General features: G+C 40.1%; 1 protein-coding gene across 2 annotated transcripts; it reads left to right on the top strand.

Moving 5' to 3' along the window:
• Nucleotides 1–1,993: 1,993 nt before the first annotated feature.
• On the top strand, nt 1,994–20,346 carry LOC117433753 (uncharacterized). Of its 2 annotated transcripts, XM_059009197.1 has the most exons (7): nt 1,994–2,091; nt 7,015–7,190; nt 13,120–13,422; nt 16,655–16,951; nt 17,888–17,995; nt 18,105–18,169; nt 19,016–20,346. In XM_059009197.1, exons 2-7 carry the CDS (start codon nt 7,118–7,120, stop codon nt 19,130–19,132), a joined length of 963 nt encoding a protein of 320 aa, XP_058865180.1. In that variant the 5' UTR covers nt 1,994–2,091; nt 7,015–7,117; the 3' UTR covers nt 19,133–20,346. The 2 variants fall into 2 exon arrangements, with proteins under 2 accessions (XP_058865180.1, XP_058865181.1); XM_059009198.1 differs by lacking the exon at nt 7,015–7,190 and having other exon boundaries at nt 19,016–20,345.
• The last annotated feature ends 16 nt before the right edge of the window (nt 20,347–20,362 follow it).

Genomic DNA, 20,362 nt, shown 5'->3' with positions numbered 1-20,362 from the left:
ACATATGCAGGAAATAAAAATAGCACAACTGATTTAGCTGATGTTAAATTACTTTGAGGTGCTTGAAGTCTGTATAGAAATAAATACCATGGTGTGTTTTATTTCAAAAATTAACTTTTTTTTGCAGCTCCAATCTTACTAAACATGCTGTTTCACATCACATACATGCAAGTTAGATACTTAGTTTGTAACAGCCGAATACAATCAAGTACAAAAAAAGGCATAAAACATTTCATGTTCAAATATAAAAACACATATTCAAATATATAACATAGTTCAGAGCTGCATTCCTTCTAATCTTGTGATACCAAAAGGTTGCAACAGCTAAGTATGTACAGAGGATACTGACAAAGTAATTCTATAGTTGCTGGTGTGCACTCTCTACACAGGCCTACACATGTGCAGTTTTGAAAGAAGCACATGTCTTAGCAAACATGTGTTTTCAATTTAAAACATGATCTCTGGTACTAAACGACTGTAGGTTCAAGGAAGTTCTGTTTGCTTTACTTTTTAGGAAGTTTGTTACTGTGCTCACAGTATATATATGTGTGTATATATATATATATATATATATATATATATATATATATATATATATATATATATGGTTTTAAAGTGAACTTCCATGTTGCTATAACATGTATTTCTTTCACAATGTGAGACCTATACAGTGGAAAGTGCACAACAGGTCATACTTATTGGGTTATTTATTATATTAGCCACAAACACTCAGCAATGATATGAATAATACCTGTAAGTGTAGTGGTGTAGCTATACGAAGCCTTTACTGCACACCCCTCAGTTAGGTTGCATCTCCATCTCCTGTCATGGTCTGATTTCTGCAGCTCTGGGACAGAGTGGAATGTGTTTTGTAGGGAGTGATCTTGAACCTGTCTCCCTGCAGAGCTGTGACTTCATCATCCACCCAGGTCAGTTTAATATTGTCAGGAGCTGAACTGCAGTCTGCAATACCACCATTACACACCAGGGTGCACTGTAGAGCTAAAGCAGTGTCTCTCTTTAAGTCTCTACCTGGGTCAGCTGTAACTGAAAAGGAAAAACAATGTTAAGATGATGCAACTTTTTCTGGCAGTTTTCTGGAAGCAACACCTGTCAATCCTGCATTATACTACACCTGTATGAAAGGAGCACCAGTCTGATGCATGTCCGTGTTTCTGTGCCCCATGTTAAACTAGCAAAGACCAGTAAAGACCACTGTTTGGTATTTGATGCTTATTAAAATGCCACCCACAATGTCATGGACTTCAGAAGACAAGCAGGAAAGTTTCATGGCCTATATCTATTATTTAAGAGCTGTTATTATTAGCGGTGTTATTATTATTATTATTTATTTCTTAGCAGACGCCCTTGTAGTTCATGAACAACTAAAAAAAAGTATTTAAATATCAACGACTAGAAGGAAACTGCAGTGTCCCTTATGCTCAGCTTTAGCACGGTAGAATTCAAAAGCAACTTTTCATTCAATTTCCGTGCATGAAGAGACGAGAACAATTTTGCTTAAAAATGTTCCAAGAGATAAATTCACAGTAACGAAACACACTAAAGTCTATATATATATATATATATATATATATATATATATATATATATATATATATATATATATATATATATATATATATATATATATATATAGTTTGGAGAGTAGTGTAGCGTTTCGCCAGAGGCTAGAGATGGAGAAGACACGCTGCTTTCAGTTTAATTATTTTGGACGCAATCTCCGCACCCTTGAGACCACTACTCTGTCAAATTCACAGCATGCCACACACCACTCCACTGAACGCCGCTGTAGCATCTCCTATAGACTTAGCCCGACGCCTTATGCAAATAGGGTACCAGGCTCCACACACCAGGACCAATGGGCACAGACAGATAAACAACAACCAATTAGGATGCACAGATAACAACCAATGGGAACAGACCAGGTTACTCGGTACAGGGGGGTGCGTTCACGAGAGGCAAACTTTGCTAAGTATGCAGATTCAGAAAATTGATGGCTACTTGCTCGATTCTGTGCAGAATAACGAAAGTCTGCGTGTCGTGATCGCACCCAGGGATACACACACAAAGGTAAACAAGCAATGGCGGAATACAGACTGCAGACACAAACCGACAGCAGGGGGTACGGTACATGAACACAATACTTTTATAAACTAAAACTAATAACACGTTAGAAAAATAAGAGATTTAGAAAGCGACGTGAACCAAAAATGCATAAATGCAGCCATGAAAATAACCAACTGAAAAAAAGCAGATGGGTATTAAGGATTACTTCAAGGTAATGGACAAAGACTGAAAATGAAAGCTAAGTAAGTTTTTTTTCTTTGTTCACAATTGTAATATATTACCTCGCTTTGCTAAAGTGAAACTTTTTTTTTTCTTTGCTATGGACTGGAGAAGAGGGATACAGTGGAAAGGTATTAACCCAAGGGAACACTATTGTTACCGGTGGGGCTGTAATGGTAACAGTGGGTCAATTGCAACGAACTGAAAGCAGCGTACTAACGGGATGATTGGTATTGAACTTGCGTACTAAACTAGTACGCAAGTTAAATACCAATTGCAACGAACTTGGAGGCTGAAGTTAGTCCCCAGCTGCGTACTAAAAAAAGGTCCTAATTGCAACGAACCCCAAAATAACTGCTCCTGCCCTCTAGAGGAAACTATATATATATATATATATATATATATATATATATATATATATATATATATATATATATATATATATATATATATATATATCATCGCTATATTTGACAATATGTTAGAGATGAATTCATATGTATGTATAAATGTCGGCCTATTTGTAACATTGGAAAAATGATTATTACCTCATAATATCGTAAAATACATACATTACTGGTACAAATATTTCAAATGTTCCGATTCAGAGCCACCCCGCCTTGCGACGTGTCTGGCTCCCTGTAAAAGGATGAAGCGGTTCTGATAATGAATGAAATAATGATTCAGAGCCCCCTTCAGTTCCTGTTTGGTAACAACAACAATGCTTGATCCTTAGTACCGTACTAAATCTGGGGATCAGCTAGTCTCCAACTTTGTTCCGTTTGTTTTTTCGATGCAATTGGTACTAACTTAGTACGCAGCTGGGGATGATCCCGAGATAGTACCGTACTAGCTAGTACGCAACTTAGTACGCAGCTCTGGACTAACTCTGCAAGTTCGTTGCAATTGACCCAGCAGTCTTCCCGAGGAGCATTTCATTTTCCACTATGAGCTGAGTCTGCAGTACATATTTAATATGAGTCAGTAAAAATAATATGATAGGCAGGTTGGACAGTAATTATGACTATATACTGTAAAGCCATAAATATTTGTGTTTTTCGCATATGGAAAAAAAAAATGTAAACATTTTTGGCACGAATATTTTAGTGCTGTACATATAATGAAGTAATATATTACTACCAGTGCAACATTTCCGGAGCAAAATAGTTTTATGGGTGTGATTCACCAAATATTTTGGTCGCACATATTTATGGCTTTACAGTATTTTGTTTAAATATAGCTGATACAGCATAAATAAATAACTAAAAAACATAAATAAATAACAAAACATTTTTTTGAAGTTCATAGCGCTAGTTTTTTTCTTTCTTTTGTAGTATGTTTTGTAATTCATTTTCTGTTAAGTCACAGAATCACCATTCAGCAGTTTTTTCATTCAGCCATTTTATCTCTTGTTAGGAGAGGAGGTGGAGGGCCAGTGATGTGAACCAATCACATGACAGATAGAAGCTGTTGCCCGGTGGTGTAAGGATGTTAGGGCAATAGTTAGTTCAATCTATTTTTCTTCCTATGATGAGGTTTTGACCAATCACAGGCCAAAATTTCCAACCACTGACATCGTGAGGGAGAAAAAGCGGACAGCATATGTTGGTTAGTGTTGGTGGTGTGAGCGTGCAACCTCAAGGACCCTAGTGCCTTTTGAAGGCATAGAAGGATCTACGACATTAAGTCGATAGAACCTGGTAAATGTATGCAGAATAGCCCAGCTAGCCGCAGTACAGATATCAGTCAACGAGGCACCTCTAAAGAGGGCCCATGATGTAGCCACACCTCTGGTAGAGTGCGCGGCCACCATCCCAGGTGGGGTTATGCCGGCATTAGTATATGCAGTCGAAACTGTGTCCACAATCCAATGGGACAGTCGCTGCTTAGAGAGGGCTTGACCTCTGGTCCGTTCACCATGGCAAACGAAGAGCTGGTCAGACTGACGCAGTGCTCTCGTTGTATCCACATAGCATCTTAATGCCCGAACCGAGCACAGGGAATTTAATCTCCTCTCCAACACCTCCATTATTATTATTATTATTATTATTATTTATTTCTTAGCAGACACCCTTATCCAGGGCGACTTACAATCGCAAGCAAATACATTTCAAGTGTTACAATACAAGTAATACAATAAGAGCAAGAAATACAATAATTTTTGTTCAAGTGTGACAAACCACAATTCAATAATACAGCAGATAATAGTGATAGTTACATCAGGATATGATTAAGTACAAAATACTACAGGTTAAACACTTGGCAGATTTCAGTATTCTGAAGTACAGGGTTATATGCAGTAAAATAGGAGGCAGATAAGAGCAAAATAAAGCACATTTAAATGAAGGGTGATAGTGTCCCAGGATACAAACAGAGGAGTTCTACAGGTGCTGTTTGAAGAGGTAAGTCTTAAGGAGGCGCCAGAATGTGGTCAGGGACTGGGCAGTCCTGACATCTGTAGGAAGGTCATTCCACCACTGCGGAGCAAGGGTGGAGAAGGAGCGGGCTCTGGAGGCAGGGGAGCGTAGCGGAGGTAGAGCCAGTCTTCTAGTGCAGGCGGAGCGGAGAGGTCGAGTGGGGGTGTAGGGAGAGATGAGGGTCTGGAGGTAGCTGGGTGCAGTTTGGTCAAGGCATCTGTAGGCTAGTACAAGAGTCTTGAACTGGATGCGAGCGGTGATTGGGAGCCAGTGGAGCGAGCGGAGTAGTGGAGTAGCGTGGGCGAAGCGAGGTAGAGAGACCAGGCGGGCAGCAGAGTTCTGGATGAGCTGGAGCGGACGGGTGGCGGACGCAGGGAGGCCAGCCAGGAGGGAGTTGCAGTAGTCTAGGCGGGAGAGTACCAGGGCCTGGACCAGGAGCTGGGTAGCATAGTTGGTGAAGGGAGGGGGGTGGAAAGCCTCTAGTTCCACAGACTGATTCAAGAGAAAAACTGTAATCACCTTCGGAAGGAAAGCAGGGTTTGTGTGCAACGACACCCTGTTTCCATTGTTCTGAATACGCATACAGGAACTGTGCAGGACAGTGCCTGTAGCTCACTCGGGAGCAGTACAGGGGAACGCACGGTGCAGCGCGGCAATAACCTGGTTCTGGACCCCGTGCAGTCACACAACGTGGCAGCACATAGCATATGCCAGGGTGGAGCACATGCTCGAGGAGCTGCGGCTTGTTAGACAGGATGAAAAGTGTACTGCTTTTTTATTTTTTTATTTTAATTGCAAAGGCAGTAAAAGGAAAAAATAGAGGCTTACACACACAGCGATTCAGCTATGGGAGAAACAAATTCACCATGCCAGGTTGGTGACCAAGCACGCCGAACAGGCGGGCTGAAAAAAGCTGTTGGATTCAACTCAACAGCGGGAGCAAAACTCGAGAGAGAGAGCTGTTTTGCACAGGCTCGATCACAGCAACTGGACAAGGGTGTCTAGCCTGGACTGCGCAGCCTATAGCGAAGTGGAGCACCGTCTACAGGCAGAGGGCATCGAGGCATCAGGAGTATCGAGGGCACTTGAGGATGCCGAAGCACCGAGGCAATGGAGCACTGTGAGGCACCGAGGCCACCGATGCAGGGGAGCGCTTGAGCACCAAGGCTATAAGTCACCGAGGCTCTGAGGCACTGAGGACCTGCTCTGCTTCGCCTGGGGTCGCTGCCAGTCCTGCTTTGCCGCCGGAAATACTGTGGCCGGAGCCCCACAGAGGGGAGCTGCCAGCCATGAAGAAGGGGGGAGAGATCAGGAGACCACCTTCCCCCGCAGCACTTTTGCTACAGGAAATTCGCTGGCTGGAGCCCCACAAGAGGGAGTTGCCGGCTACAGTGAAGGGGGGTAAGGTCAGGAGACCACCCCCACAGACAGCCGGCTGATTGCCAGGATTACCTTGGCCGGAGGACCCGGCCTGTGTGTAGTCAGCCAGGCCGCTACAGCTGTTGGGAGGACCTCCCACCGTGGCCGCCACCCTTGGCCAATTGCTGCCTCTGTTCCAGGGCTGGGACGGTGAATCCAGCACTTTGGGACTGGGGGGGGGGGGGGGGCTGGGAGGGGGGTGTATGCTGCGTGTCCTCTAGTATTATAAAGAGAGTGACTCATCTTATATAGTCTATGAGCCCCATGTCCTCTAGTATTATAGAGAGTGACTCATCTTATATATTCTATGAGCTCCATGTCTTTCTTTAATGATGTAGAGAAGCTCCTCTTGTATAGAGTCTATGAGCCCCATGTCCTCTAGTATTATAGAGAGTGACTCCTGTTATATAGAGTCTATGAGCTCCATGCTTCTACTCTCATCCTGTAGAGATCGGCTGCTCTTGGGTCCAGTCTATTCAGCTCTCTGAATTCAGGATGGACCTCCTCCTCCCTGCTTGTACCTGTGATGTTTGAGGAGCTATACTTCTTTTCAAACCTTTACTTCCAGCACCCTGCTCTCCAATTCATTAGAGAGAAAGACAGGAATACAGCACACAGATTCCTTTTGAAATTTTACCTACAGGTTCCCAGACTGAGAGAATAAATCAAATAAAATCAGAAAAGAGTGATCAGGGGTGTGGAAAGTTTACTGCTGGAAAATGGCCAAGATGAAACCACTGCCTGATTGAGCAAGCAAGCCGGACATGACTTATTTTTTGCTTTGCTATTAGAAGTACTTCTCTTCTATTGGGTATGACGTTTCTATTCACTGGAATCAAGTGGTTGATTATCCTCCTGTCTCTCAATACAGGAAACTCTCTCATCTTACTGAGCCACTTCTCCTTCCTTTGCTAAAGCTTCCATACTGTAGCTGTGATCTGATCATTTCTTTTTTTTTAAACCGAAGACTGAAAATGGAAAAGCAGCTCTGTGATTTACTTGTGCACCTGATTCTGCTTACCTGGGGTTTCGGAGCTGGTGTTGCTGGTAAGCGCTGGTGTTTTGGGGGTTTAAAAAGTCAAGCAGAAAAACAGTTTCTGTCTTCCTGTCTCAGCGTTGAAAATAAGAATATAAAATAAAAAATGAGAATTAGGGCAATGTGGTCTCCTCACAGCACAGCTATCACAATAGAAAGAGACTGCGTTACAGCGGACATTTATACAAGAGACTAAACAACATAAATAGCTTTATCTATCTCTATCTATCTATCTATCTATCTATCTATCTATCTATCTATCTATCTATAGGTTTAGAATATGGTATGGGGTGCTGTACAATGCCGGCTGATATCCACTCCATGGTCTTATTGTCCTTCTACAGCACCCTGTCGTATATTTTTATTAGTATGTCCTTAAATAAGAATAATTCCAGTATAGCTCATTTTAATGACTGAGTCACATCACTATCATGGTCTACTATGTATTCTGTGTGTGTATATATATATATATATGTTACACATACAGTCACATTTGAGTCATCGCCAATAAAAATAACCATTTCGAGATCTGAGCATTTACAAATTATCAAAAAAATGAAAGGTTATTTTGGTCTTTGAGCAAATTATTTTGATCAAATTGCGAAATGGAAAATATCAAAGATTCAAAGACCTAAACAGAAAGGAAGAAAAAGTCATTTCGGTCTTTAAGCAACTTATGTTCCTCAAATTGCGAAATGGAAAATACTAAACCAGCAAAGAACAAAGCTTTGAGTAAAACGATGTAACAAATTGCGAAATGCTCTTTGATTAAATGCGCAGTTCCCAAACAGATTTTGAAGATGCTGCTCAATCTGCTAATAGCAATTAATTGCGGCGTGTTAAAAATGGGGATCAAGTGAAATACAAACTTTTTAATATGATATTTTTTATTGAATGAACATAAAATCAGTAAACTATATTCATGAGATACACGTCATTAATTCATTATTTATGTATTTATTATTTATGCAGGAAGTTAACCCATTGAGACTGTGGCCTATTTTGCAATGGGGGTTGTGGTAAGCAATTTAGGAAGATATTGACCTCAAACATTAAACTTCATGCGAAATAACATTCATAATGTTCTTGCCTTGTTATTTATAAAATACAGTTCTGGAGGAAAAAACGAACACAATTAAAAATTGATTGTTTTATTCATATTATAAGACAACTGTATACACAGTACTTAAACTGCAAAATCAAATGTCAATCCATGTTTGTCTAATCACTGTTTTTTAAGCAAAAGAGAGAAAAAAGAAAGAAACAAAAGTATGCTTCTTAAACATTTAATATTGTTATCAATCATAGGAATGGGTGAACTGCCACTTTTTAAAAAACAGGTTTTGCATACCCCGATGTCATGCCTGTGGAATAAGAACATAAGAAAGTTTACAAACGAGAGGAGGCCATTCAGCCCATCTTGCTCGTTTGGGTGTTAGTAGCTTATTGATCCCAGAATCTCATCAAGCAGCTTCTTGAAGGATCCCAGGGTGTCAGCTTCAACAACATTGCTGAGGAGTTGGTTCCAGACCCTCACAATTCTCTGTGTAAAAAAGTGCCTCCTATTTTCTGTTCTGAATGCCCCTTTATCTAATCTCCATTTGTGACCCCTGGTCCTTGTTTCTTTTTTCAGGTCAAAAAAGTCCCCTGGGTCGACATTGTCTATACCTTTTAGGATTTTGAATGCTTGAATCAGATCGCCACGTAGTCTTCTTTGTTCAAGACTGAACAGATTCAATTCTTTTAGCCTGTCTGCATACAATTATTCCAATGTATTGGAATAAAGATGGAGACTGCTTTTTGACAGCAAGAAACGCTTCTTAAAGGTTTTTATTTGAGGTGATGACAACATTTGCATAGCCCCAGAATCAGCTTCTGCTGCTGTACAAAAAAACAAAGGTTTTTTTTTTTTTTTTTTGGTACTTTGTCCAAATTAGGAATGAACTGTCGGACAATTTAAATTCAATTCGACTGTAAAGAGAAAAGGCTGCTCCCCCGGATGTGACTAATAGGTTAGAACAAATGATTGTTGTGTTAGTTAGCTGGTTGCTTGCATGCTCATGGTATGGACGTCCAGCGGATGTTCTGTGCTGGAGCTGAAGCACCACGTTGAGAGTTCTGCAACTGAGGAAACATTCAGTTAATAATCAGTGAGTGCTGACATTGTGACCCTGCATTGATAGACAATAAATGTATTGGAATTGCTATAAACGCTTGTCGTGTACTCCATTTAACCCATGGTGCATGCATATATATATATATATATATATATATATATATATATATATATATATATATATACTGCAGATACTGGGATCCAGATGGAAAGGTTACATGTATAAAGAGACCGGGGTCAGCTTGCTCTATGTCATTTTTGCGAGATGTAGGGGTTCTGATGTGTCTAACTAGTGGATTAAGCAGGTTTAGTCCCCTTGATTGAATTAAAGTTACTACAGCTGCTTATCCTGATTTCAGCATACCAGATGTAAATCATAACAGGTAAATCATCCTTTGTTCTCCAGGAAACGCTCCATGAGGGTTAGTGTGTCCACCTCCATTCTCCAAAAAAAAAGAAAAAGTTTTACCTGCAGTACATCTCCTGGCCTGAGTATGTGGAGGCGCTGTTAACCCACTTACAACAGCATATGTCACAGATGGCTTGGAGGGTGATGTCAGACCAGGAAGTAGACACAGGCTCAGTACTGTGGGGGGAGGTGCAAATGTGCAAATTAAATAAACCAAACACAAACCAAACGGCACTGTGGCCAAAATAAACAGGCAGAATAATTCAACAAGTATCGTGCTGATCTAAATCCAGCACCAGCAGCAATTGTTTTAGTTTGTTCATTCTTACTTCCTTCTCTCTGTCTCCTTTTTCCTCTACTTCAACAACCCATCAGCAAAAGCTGCAGCTATATATATCATGGTCGAGGGATTAACTGGTTGTCAATTACCTTGTTTATCCTGCGATCACATTCCATACAGGTTTTCTCATGAGCGTGGTCGACAGCCAACTTGTCAAGAAATTATTAGCTGCCGATCACGCATTCTTACGGGATGAATTTGGCAGAGACGAGAGGAAATCATCGTTCTCGTGCCAACTACACTGAACTAAAATACAGTAATCTGTCACGTATCCGACTGCAGTGGGACCAGAGTAAGGGCGGATATGTAAAAGGTTGGATAAATGAATGAAGAAGATACAGGGTATTAATGCTTGTGACAGGGTAGTCATCTGCCATGTGGCTGCGTGCATTCGCTGCTGAGTAAAAGGCAGGAGATCAAGACGGAGGTTGAAGTTGATAAGCCCCGCTTATATATAAATGATTTCCATTACACGAGAGTAGATGTTAAAACTTCATGCTGATTTGAACTCAGCTCTCGCCAAGGTAAGCACCAACTAAGACGTAGCTTTACAGTAAACTAATGTGATCCATCTGTGTCTCCATCCATTTGCGCTTCCTTCCATATGATGATGTCGATATCCTTCTGTCTGGTGTTGATGGCTGAAGTGTAGTGCTGGCTCCAGGGATCAGCTTATTGCCTCCCTAGCGCATCAGCACACACAACGGCTGCGATGCTGGCTCCGGGGATCAACCACAGTGCGGTCTCCCCAGCGCATCAGCATGACAACCGTCTGGATTGAGCTAAGTAGGGTACATCTCTGTGGTCTTCAAGTGGGCTCCTTCCATCCTCGGTGTTTCGTCGACTAGCCCACGACACCGCAAGAGGGCTCGACGATGATTCTGGCTTCCCAGCATCACCCCCCTCCGTCCCCCACTCAACTCAGCCCAGCTTACTTACCCGTACATCAGCGTTTCTTTCTTTCTATTGTGCTTGAGATCCCCAGCCAGAATCTTTCCGTCTCAAACACAGCCAGTTGTTGCTCCTCTCTGCTGCTTCAGATAAGTTCTTCACTGTGCGACACTACTTCAATTATATCAGGTTATTGTTAAGTATGTGGGAAACTACAAAGCGGCATGTCATTTAATATGTTAACATTATTTAGCAGGTTTCATTCGACTTTATGAAGCAAAATGTGTTAATTCTGTAGGTTAATGCAAAACTCTTGGCCATAGCTGTAGGTTAGCCCTCTTTATCAGTCTAACTTGTTCCACTTGTTCTGATAAGTTAAACCAATTACTGGGATCATCTGCTTGGTACTCTGCAATCAGGATAAAGTTAGAACAGATTTAAAGGATTTTCTTCTCCGCATTTCACTGGATGTGGACTAAATCACTGGCACTCTGCAATTGAACCATTGTTTTTTTTTGCTTTTTAAATTCTCATAATTCACACTGAGCTTGGTCACAACCCCCCCCCCCCCCCACCCCCCCCCGCACATACACACACACACACACACACACACACACACAGACACACACACACACACACACACACACACTCTCTCAAGCCCTTTGTCCAACAGATCACCTTGACTGTTGTAGACGGACAACTTGAGTGTTTCTTAAAGGAACAGATTTTCCTTTTACAATAAGATTTTTAATATAGTGTAACAGGGCAAGAAGCCCTGTACATGGATTTTGTTTAGTTTTAGAACGGGGTCTCCCCCTCCGCCCCTGTGCAGGGTATTGTATTGTTTTGCATTTGTTTGTTTTAGTTGTGGCAGTAGTAGTCGTATTATTATTATTATTATTATTGTATTTGTTAAAGGTATACATGACGGTGAAGCGCCGTGGGTTGTGTTATTGTATTCATGTATTGAAGATGTAGCCATGTGTTTTTTTTTTATTTTGGTTAGTAGTGTGGATGGGAAACCCCATCCACAGTAATTAATAAACTCGTGTAGATTGTGGCCGAGGGGTAATAGAATAATTACCAGCCAGTTAAACCCCTCGGCCACGATATGAAAGGCTGCAGCTCGCTGCACTCCAGGTGGGTGTTAGAGCGGAGAGAGCGAGCAAGGAGCGAGTGAACGAAACTAAAAGAAAAAATATACAGGAACAGTGAAGGCTACAGCCCAGCCTGACCTGTATTAGTTATTATTTTGTGTTTGTGATTTTGTTTTGTTTGACTGTTTTGTTTTGCTCTGTGAGCACAGTGTTTTTGTTTAAATATTTTATTTATTTTGTATTTGAAACGGCGCCGCCGCGTCTTTCTTTTGTTTAAAACTGTAGACTTGGTGTCAGTATTTTTCCTGTCCCTGCATCTGTCCTGACGTCAAAGCCCAGCCATCCTGTCACATATAGTAATCATACAGGGCTGTGGCGGAGTGTCCCGCCCCTATGTAATATTATTTGTATTTTTGTTTGCGGCGCGGATAAAAGCGCCGTGGCTTTTTTTTTATTGTTTTTATATTTATAATTTAAAACCCTGTGAGGATGCATGACTGATCAGCTACTGATTATTTAACTAGCTGACAGTCATGCATCCTTACCAAACGCGTGCAGACTGTGGCCGAGGGGTAATAAGATAATTAACAGCTAGTTAACCCCTCGGCCAGAGTATAAGAACCTGCAGCTGTCCGTGCTGCAGGGTTGGTTGGTTGGGTGCAGAGAGGAAGTTCGGGGAGATAGAGAGGAGACATAAAAACAATTGCTAAAACTTGCTGGATTAGCCCGCACAACACTTACTTACTTGTTTGTCTATTCGTTTGGCCCTCGTGCCCTTTTGTTTTGTTGTTTTGTTAAAATCATTTGTTTTGTTTATTAAACACGCTGAGTGCCATTGCATTCAGCTTCACCCGCCCATCCACTGTTTTGGATTCAGTTACTTCCTGGTCCGTGATGTCATCACACCTCACCACTGCGAGTCAGCCTGTCACAAGGGCAAACAATTTATTATCAAGTTTTTAAAGTTGGTTAGTTATTATTATTATTATTATTATTATTATTATTATTATTATTATTATTATTATTATTGCTATCACTGTTATTAGTAGTAGTAATGATGCTATTATTGTTGTTATTATATTTCCAGGTTTGGACCGGTACTCGTCTCTGGGAGAGACTGTTACACTGCCTTGTATGAGATTCCAGGAATATGAAAACTCTTTAATTTATTGGACCTTTAGTCAAAGATCTGAATCTTCTGAGCTGGCCTCGGATGGGATGATTATAGTCAGCCAGCCAGAGAGAGCTGCAAGACTGGAGGTGCTGCCTGACTCGTCTCTGCGGATACACCACCTGCACACAGAGGATGCCGGCCAGTATGAATGCCAACAATATGTAAATGGACAGCTTTATGAAGGAGGAACTCCAGTTGTTCTGAACCTGCTCACCAGTAAGTGTGTTGTAGTGTCTAAAGTATCTATTAGTGGCATTAGAACCAGTTCTATCACCGTAGTTACTGTATCATACACACTCATTTTATTCAACAAAAGTTCTGCAACTTGTGAACAAAAGTTAAATAAAAAAAAATACCTTAAGTCTTAGTCTTGCTTTAAGAATGATACCAGGTTTTGAATTCCATATGCAGGGGCACCCATAGGAAAAGCACAGCTTAGTATTGTAGCGATCCATGTAATTGTGTTTGTACTGTAATTCCAGATGTAATTGTGTTCCCTTCCCACTCTGTATTGTCTCCCCTGTGATTGACTGTTGCTTGTCTGTCCTTATTGGCTGTTGTTTGTCTGTGCCCATTGGTCCTAGTGTGTGCCTGAGGAGCAATGGGATGTGTGCAAGCTCCAGTACCCTATTAGAATAAAGGGGCGGAGCTAAAGTTATAAAAGGCGCTGCTCTGCCAATTTATGTGTTGTTTGATTGCCATGGTTGCTGTGTTCCTGTTTGATTCCTGTGTTGCTGACAGAGCTGTGGACTCTGGCAGGTGCAAGTTGTCAAAGAGCTATTGGCAAACTCAGACCACAACATGGTCTCATTTGAAGTATTTTTTAAAACCCCCAAAGTAATGACTAAAGCTAAGATTTACAATTTTAGAAAAGCAAAATATGAAGGTATGAAACAGATACTAACAGAAGTAGATTGGAGTAAAATAGAGATAACAGCCACAGAAAAAGGATGGCTGTTTTTAAAAAATGTAGTACTAGAGGCGCAGAACAATTACATCCCAAAAGTAGAGAAATCTAAAACAAAATGGCCAAAATGGTTTAATAGATCAATTAAAAAAAAATATGCAGTGAAAAAAGGCACTTCACAGAGCGTTTAAAAGGGACCAAAAACAAAGTACACAGAAAGACTACTTGGAACTGCAAACACAAGTCAAAAAGGAAGTTAGAAAGGCCAAGAGAGAGATAGAAATCAATATTGCTAAGGGGGCTAAAACCAATTCCAAAATGTTTTTCCAATATTATAACAGCAAGAGAACATTCAAAGAGGAGGTTAAATGTCTAAGAGACACAAATGGCAAAATCATAGATGAAGAAAAAAATAGCAAATATATTAAATGATTACTTTTCACAGGTTTTTACAAAGGAGGACACGGACAGCATGCCCCACATGTCGACCTGTTCCTATCCAATTTTAAATAACTTTAGCGAAACAGAGGCAGAAGTGTTAAAGGGACTAGGAGCTCTTAAAATAAACAAATTCCCTGGTACAATAGTACTCAAAGAAATGAAAGAAGTTATTTACAAACCGCTAACCAAGATCATGCAACAGTCTCTTGACACAGGGGTTGTACTGACAATAACAAACGTAATACCGATCCACAAAAAGGGAGACAAAACCGAACCAGGTAACTACAGACCAATAAGCCTGACTTCTATTATATGTAAACTTATGGAAACTATAATAAGATCTAAAATGGAAAATTACCTATATGGTAACAGTATCCTGGGAGACAGTCAGCATGGTTTTAGGAAAGGGAGATCGTGTCTAACTAACCTGCTTGACTTTTCTGAGGATGCAACATTGAAAATGGATAATTGTAAAGCATACGACATGGTTTATTTAGATTTCCAGAAAGCTTTTGACAAAGTCCTGCATAAAAGATTAATTCTCAAACTGAACGCAGTAGGGATTCAAGGAAATGCATGCACATGGATTAGGGAGTGGTTAACATGTAGAAAACAGAACGTACTGATTAGCGGAGAAACCTCAAAATAGAGCAAGGTGTACCACAGGGATCAGTATTAGGTCCTCTGCTTTTCCTAATCTACATTAATGATTTAGATTCTGGTATAATAAGCAAACTTGATAAATTTGCAGACTACACAAAAATAGGAGGAGTGGCAAACACTGTTGCAGCAGCAAAGGTCATTCAAAATGATCTAGACAGCATTCAGAACTGGGCAGACACATGGCAAATGACATTTAATAGAGAAAAGTGTAAAGTATTGCATGCAGGCAATAAAAATGTGCATTATAAATATCATATGGGAGATACTGAAATTGAAGAATGGAAATATGAAAAAGACCTAGTTTATGTTGACTCAGAAATGTCTTCATCTAGAGCAGGGGTGTGAAACGCAGTTCCTGGAGGGCCGCAGTGTCTCCTGGCTTTCGTTCTACCCGAGCTCTCAATTACTTAATTGGTCTAATTATTTGATTAACTGGACACATTTAACACTTCTCTTCAGGCCTCAAAATGTTTCACAGGTAGTGAATCAAGTGCATTTTTAAAACCATAAACTGTAAAAGACCTTGGAAAATATGAAATATGTCAAATTCAACAAATAATTAGATCAATTATGTTCATTGAGAGCTTAAGTTGGAATGAAAACCAGAAGACTCTACGGCCCTCGAGGACTGGAGTTTGACACCCCTGCTCTAGACAATGTGGGGAAGCTATATAAAAGGCCAACAAGATGCTTGGATATATTGTGAGAAGTGTTGAATTTAAATCAAGGGAAGTAATGTTAAAACTTTACAATGCATTAGTAAGACCTCACCTGAAATATTGTGTTCAGTTCTGGTCACCTTGTTACAAAAAGGATATTGCTGCTCTAGAAAGAGTGCAAAGAAGAGCAACCAGAATTATCCCGGGTTTAAAAGGCATGTCGTATGCAGACAGGCTAAAAGAATTGAATCTATTCAGTACTGAACAAAGAAGACTACGCGGTGATCTGATTCAAACATTCAAAATCCTAGAAGATATAGACAATGTTGACCCAGGGGACTTTTTTGACCTGAAAAAAGAAACAAGGACCAGGGCTCACAAATGGAGATTAGATAAAGGGGCATTCAGAACAGAAAATAGGAGGCACTTTTTCACACAGAGAATTGTGAGGGTCGGGAACCAACTACCCAGCAATGTTGTTGCAGCTGACACCCTGGGATCCTTCAAGAAGCTGCTTGATGAGATTCTGGGATCAATAAGCTACTAACAACCAAACGAGCAAGATGGGCTGAATGCCCTCCTCTCGTTTGTAAACTTTCTTATGTTCTTAAGTTAGTGTCCAAATAAAATAAAAGATTTGAACAAAGAGCAAGCGTGTCTCTCCTGTTTTCTGCCTCCTGTGAAATGCTACAGTATAATAAAGCACAGTGAAAGCATAGGTTGGCATTGTAAAGTCCAGAGGTCATTAATACAGTTTCTCTTTGGTTTTCTCTTTCAGTTACAGCTGACTCAAGCAGAGACTTAAAGAGAGGCACTGCATTAGCTCTACAGTGCACCCTGGTGTGTAATGGTGGTATTGCAGACTGCAGGTCAGTTCCTGACAATGTTAAACTGACCTGGGTGGATGATGAAGGCACAGCCCTGCAGGGAGACAGGTTCAAGATAACTCCCAGCAGAACACATTCCACTCTGTCCCTGGAGCTGCAGAAATCAGACCATGACAGGAGATGGAGATGCAACCTAACTGAGGGGGGTGCAGTAAAGGCTTCGTATAGCTACACCACTACACTTACAGGTATTATTCATATCATTGCTGAGTGTTTGTGGCTAATATAAGAAGTAACCCAATAAGTATGACCTGTTGTGCACTTTCCTCCGTATGGGTCTCGCATCGTGAAAGAAACACATGTTATAGCACATGGATGTTCACTTTAAAATTATAAATATATTTGTAATTAATTTAGAACAATTTGTAGATTTTATTTTTCACTTTGACATTATGGACTTCTTTTGTGTTGATCAGTGGCAAAAACTCCTAATTAAATCTTTTTTGATTCCATGTTGTAACACAATAAAATGTGGAAAAGTCCAAGGGGAGTGAATACTTTTGAGAGCCACTGTAGAGAGAGAGAGAGAGACAGACAGTACAGGACAGCACTGGTAACTTACTAGGTCTGTTCACCTGGAAAATGAAATTGTCCCAGCCCTGTTGACTGACAGGAGATGTGTTAACAATTTACAGTTCATTTATTCAACAAGATTTTACCCATTTACCTGTTATCTTTACAACAGACACCAAGAACTCCGGTGTCAATCTGAACATGAATGGCTTAATGATACTAAACTGAAAAAATGTAATAAACTAACAGACACCCAGACGGAATGATACTGTAGTGTCAAACTGAACAGGAACTCGAGACACTGTCTGTCTGAAGCTTTAATAAAACAAAACTATAAATAAGTTAGTAAACTAACACAGACACCAAGACGGAATGACATTGTTGTGTTAAATGGAACAGGATTGTGTGGGCACTGTCTGTCTGCTGTAGCTGTCTGCTGCTTTGAAACTGAACTCCGGGAGAATATTGTTAAACAAACAGCAAGAAGGGGTTATACTGTATCGCTAAACCAAACGGGTGGGGGTGAGCTGTCTGTCTGTCTGTCTGTCTGTCTGTCTGTCTGTCTGTCTGCAGCTCTAATGGACTGATTGTTTTTCTCTCACTCCTCGAAGAAAATCTGGTATTGATTGCAACAGCTTCAGCGGCAGCCATCGCTCTCCTCATAGTTTTGATCCTCGCAGTTGCGTTCTGTGTTTGGAAGAGGAGGAGATCAGATTCAGGTAGGGTTCTTTATTGAATAACTGACTCAAGTCCTGCTGCCATCGATTTCTTCAGCAATCCCTCTTCACAAAATACAAGCTGAAGGAACATCTCTTCTCCCTTTCACAGATAACCACGTCCAGGTTGAAGAATTAACGAAGGAGTCTGTCAGTGAGATTCCTGCTCAGGTTACGGTAAGAACAGGATGTGTCAATGATAATGAAATGTGTCACAACTTCAAAGAATGTGTCCACAAGCAGATTTAAATCAGATTTGATTTCAATTGCACAGGATCTAAACAAAGGTTCATTTATAAAAATAAATACATAAGTATAATAAAAAATAAAATAAAATATACCGGACCTTAGAATTATAATTAAGAAGAGGGATAACATTTTTATACATTTTAACATAATCTTCATGTCTGAACAATACCAGCGGCGGGCTGACTGATCTGATGAACAGGAGCGACGACACTGTTAAGAGCGCTAGTCGTTTTCTTACTCCTGGTCGTCGCATCCTAAACGATATCGTTCAAGTACACTTTCATCATTGAATTCAGGGAACAAGAGAGCAGGGTTTGCATTGTTTAACGGTTCATCATTTTTAATTTTCACCTGTCGGACAAAACGGTCTGGGATCAGGCACAAATGAACCCTTGGATCTAAATACTGTACATCAATAAAGTTTGAACCGTTGTTTGTGTGGAAATTTCTGAAAAAGCAGAATAACCAGAAAGCCTTGATTTGAATTACAGACTTGTGCACAGTTGGGTGTATATTATTATTAATATTATTATTATTGTTATTCCGTAGTATTAATAGTTTCATAATCATGATCCTGTCACAGTAGTTCCTGACTAATATTTGTTAATGGTGATAGTACCACAAGTTTGAATAGCAAGCAGTATTGCACTTGCCATTAGCCTCATACTGACGACTGATCCAGTGCAACAAATGGTTCTTTCTAATGGATTTCTCTAAAGCAGTTCCTCCAGTATGCATGTGAGCCTGACCTCCCGTTTCTTTCATTAACCACAGGGGGGCGCCGAGGAGAACTACTCCAGCATTCAGTTCAACAACGAGGAAAGAGGACCTGAAAGGAGTCAGGCTCCGGCGGAGGAAAGCAACGGCGTCATTTACTCTGCAATCAGATGATTGGCAGACAATACTGCTCTCTCTGTTACAGCATACAGCATCTATTGGCGCTGTGCGCAAAAAAAAAAAAATATGCTTTTAAAATTGTATTTTACATTGTAAACAGTCAAGTGACCAGGAATTGCTCCGCTTTGTTTGGTTCATGATGATTTTTAGGGCTCTGTTTTAAAAACATTAAAGTATGTTTTATGGAATGTTTTGATAAAGACGGTTTTGTTTAAGCACATTATGATTAATTAAATCGAGTTTGCAGTTCATAAAACCACTTTGGTCTGTTTTATAGAGTTTCGTTACATAGATGTGCCGATACTCTGTTTACTACTACTATTTTCTGAGTAATTGCCTTTAAGAAATGTGAAATTGTTCAATATTAATTAAATGTAATAAAACATATTGATTCCTCAGCATAAAACAATGCGGTCCCTCGGTTTTAATTGTTTACACAATTATATTTTCTAAGTGATTATTTGTCTTTTATCCTTTTGATATTAAATATATTTATTTTCCCTTAGTTTCCTAGCATCTACGAAATACAGTTAAGATTAGGTCTTGTCTAATGTCTAAGAAAAGAGACCACATAACTCCTGTGCTGGCTTCTCTACAGGCTTCCATTACAATTTAGAGTTGATTATAAGATCCTACTTCTGACTTACAAAACACTTCATGGCCTGGCACCTGATTATCTAAGAGCTCTTGTCCCTATAAGTACCTGGACGTGCTTTGAGGTCGGCTGATTCTGGTCTCCTGTCCCTCCCAAAGACAAAAAGGAAAGGAGGAGCTTCCAGTTACAATGGTCCCCGATTGTGGAGAGAGCTGCCATCTGATATTAAAGATGCAGGGTCTCTTAATATTGTTAAATCAAAATTCAAATCTCACTTTGTTAGACTAGAATTTTATACACGTGCTTTAAAGTGTTCTTTCTTCTCTCTTGATTTCTCTAATATTGAAGGTTTTTATTGTTGTTTTGATTAATTGTACTATAACTTTTTCATTTTTGTTTTATTGGTTTTATTGTAACTTTTGTTTGTATTGGAATTGAGATTCTGTAGTATGAAAGTCGCTATATAAATAAATTAATGTTCAACTATTAAATAGGTTGAGTCCCTTGTTCCCTTCTCCTTGTGTGAAACAGCTTCGGAATAGCTGCTTCTTCAGAATAATCTATTTGCATCTTAGTTTATATATTTCCAATTGTAAATATATTGCCCTTAAAATGAATACACTGATCTA

This window comes from Acipenser ruthenus, chromosome 38, assembly GCF_902713425.1.
Source record: "Acipenser ruthenus chromosome 38, fAciRut3.2 maternal haplotype, whole genome shotgun sequence".
In the NCBI taxonomy this organism is placed as follows: Eukaryota; Metazoa; Chordata; class Actinopteri; order Acipenseriformes; family Acipenseridae; genus Acipenser; species Acipenser ruthenus.
Note: the sequence above shows the minus strand (reverse complement) of the source record. Positions and strands in the feature narration are given on the sequence as shown.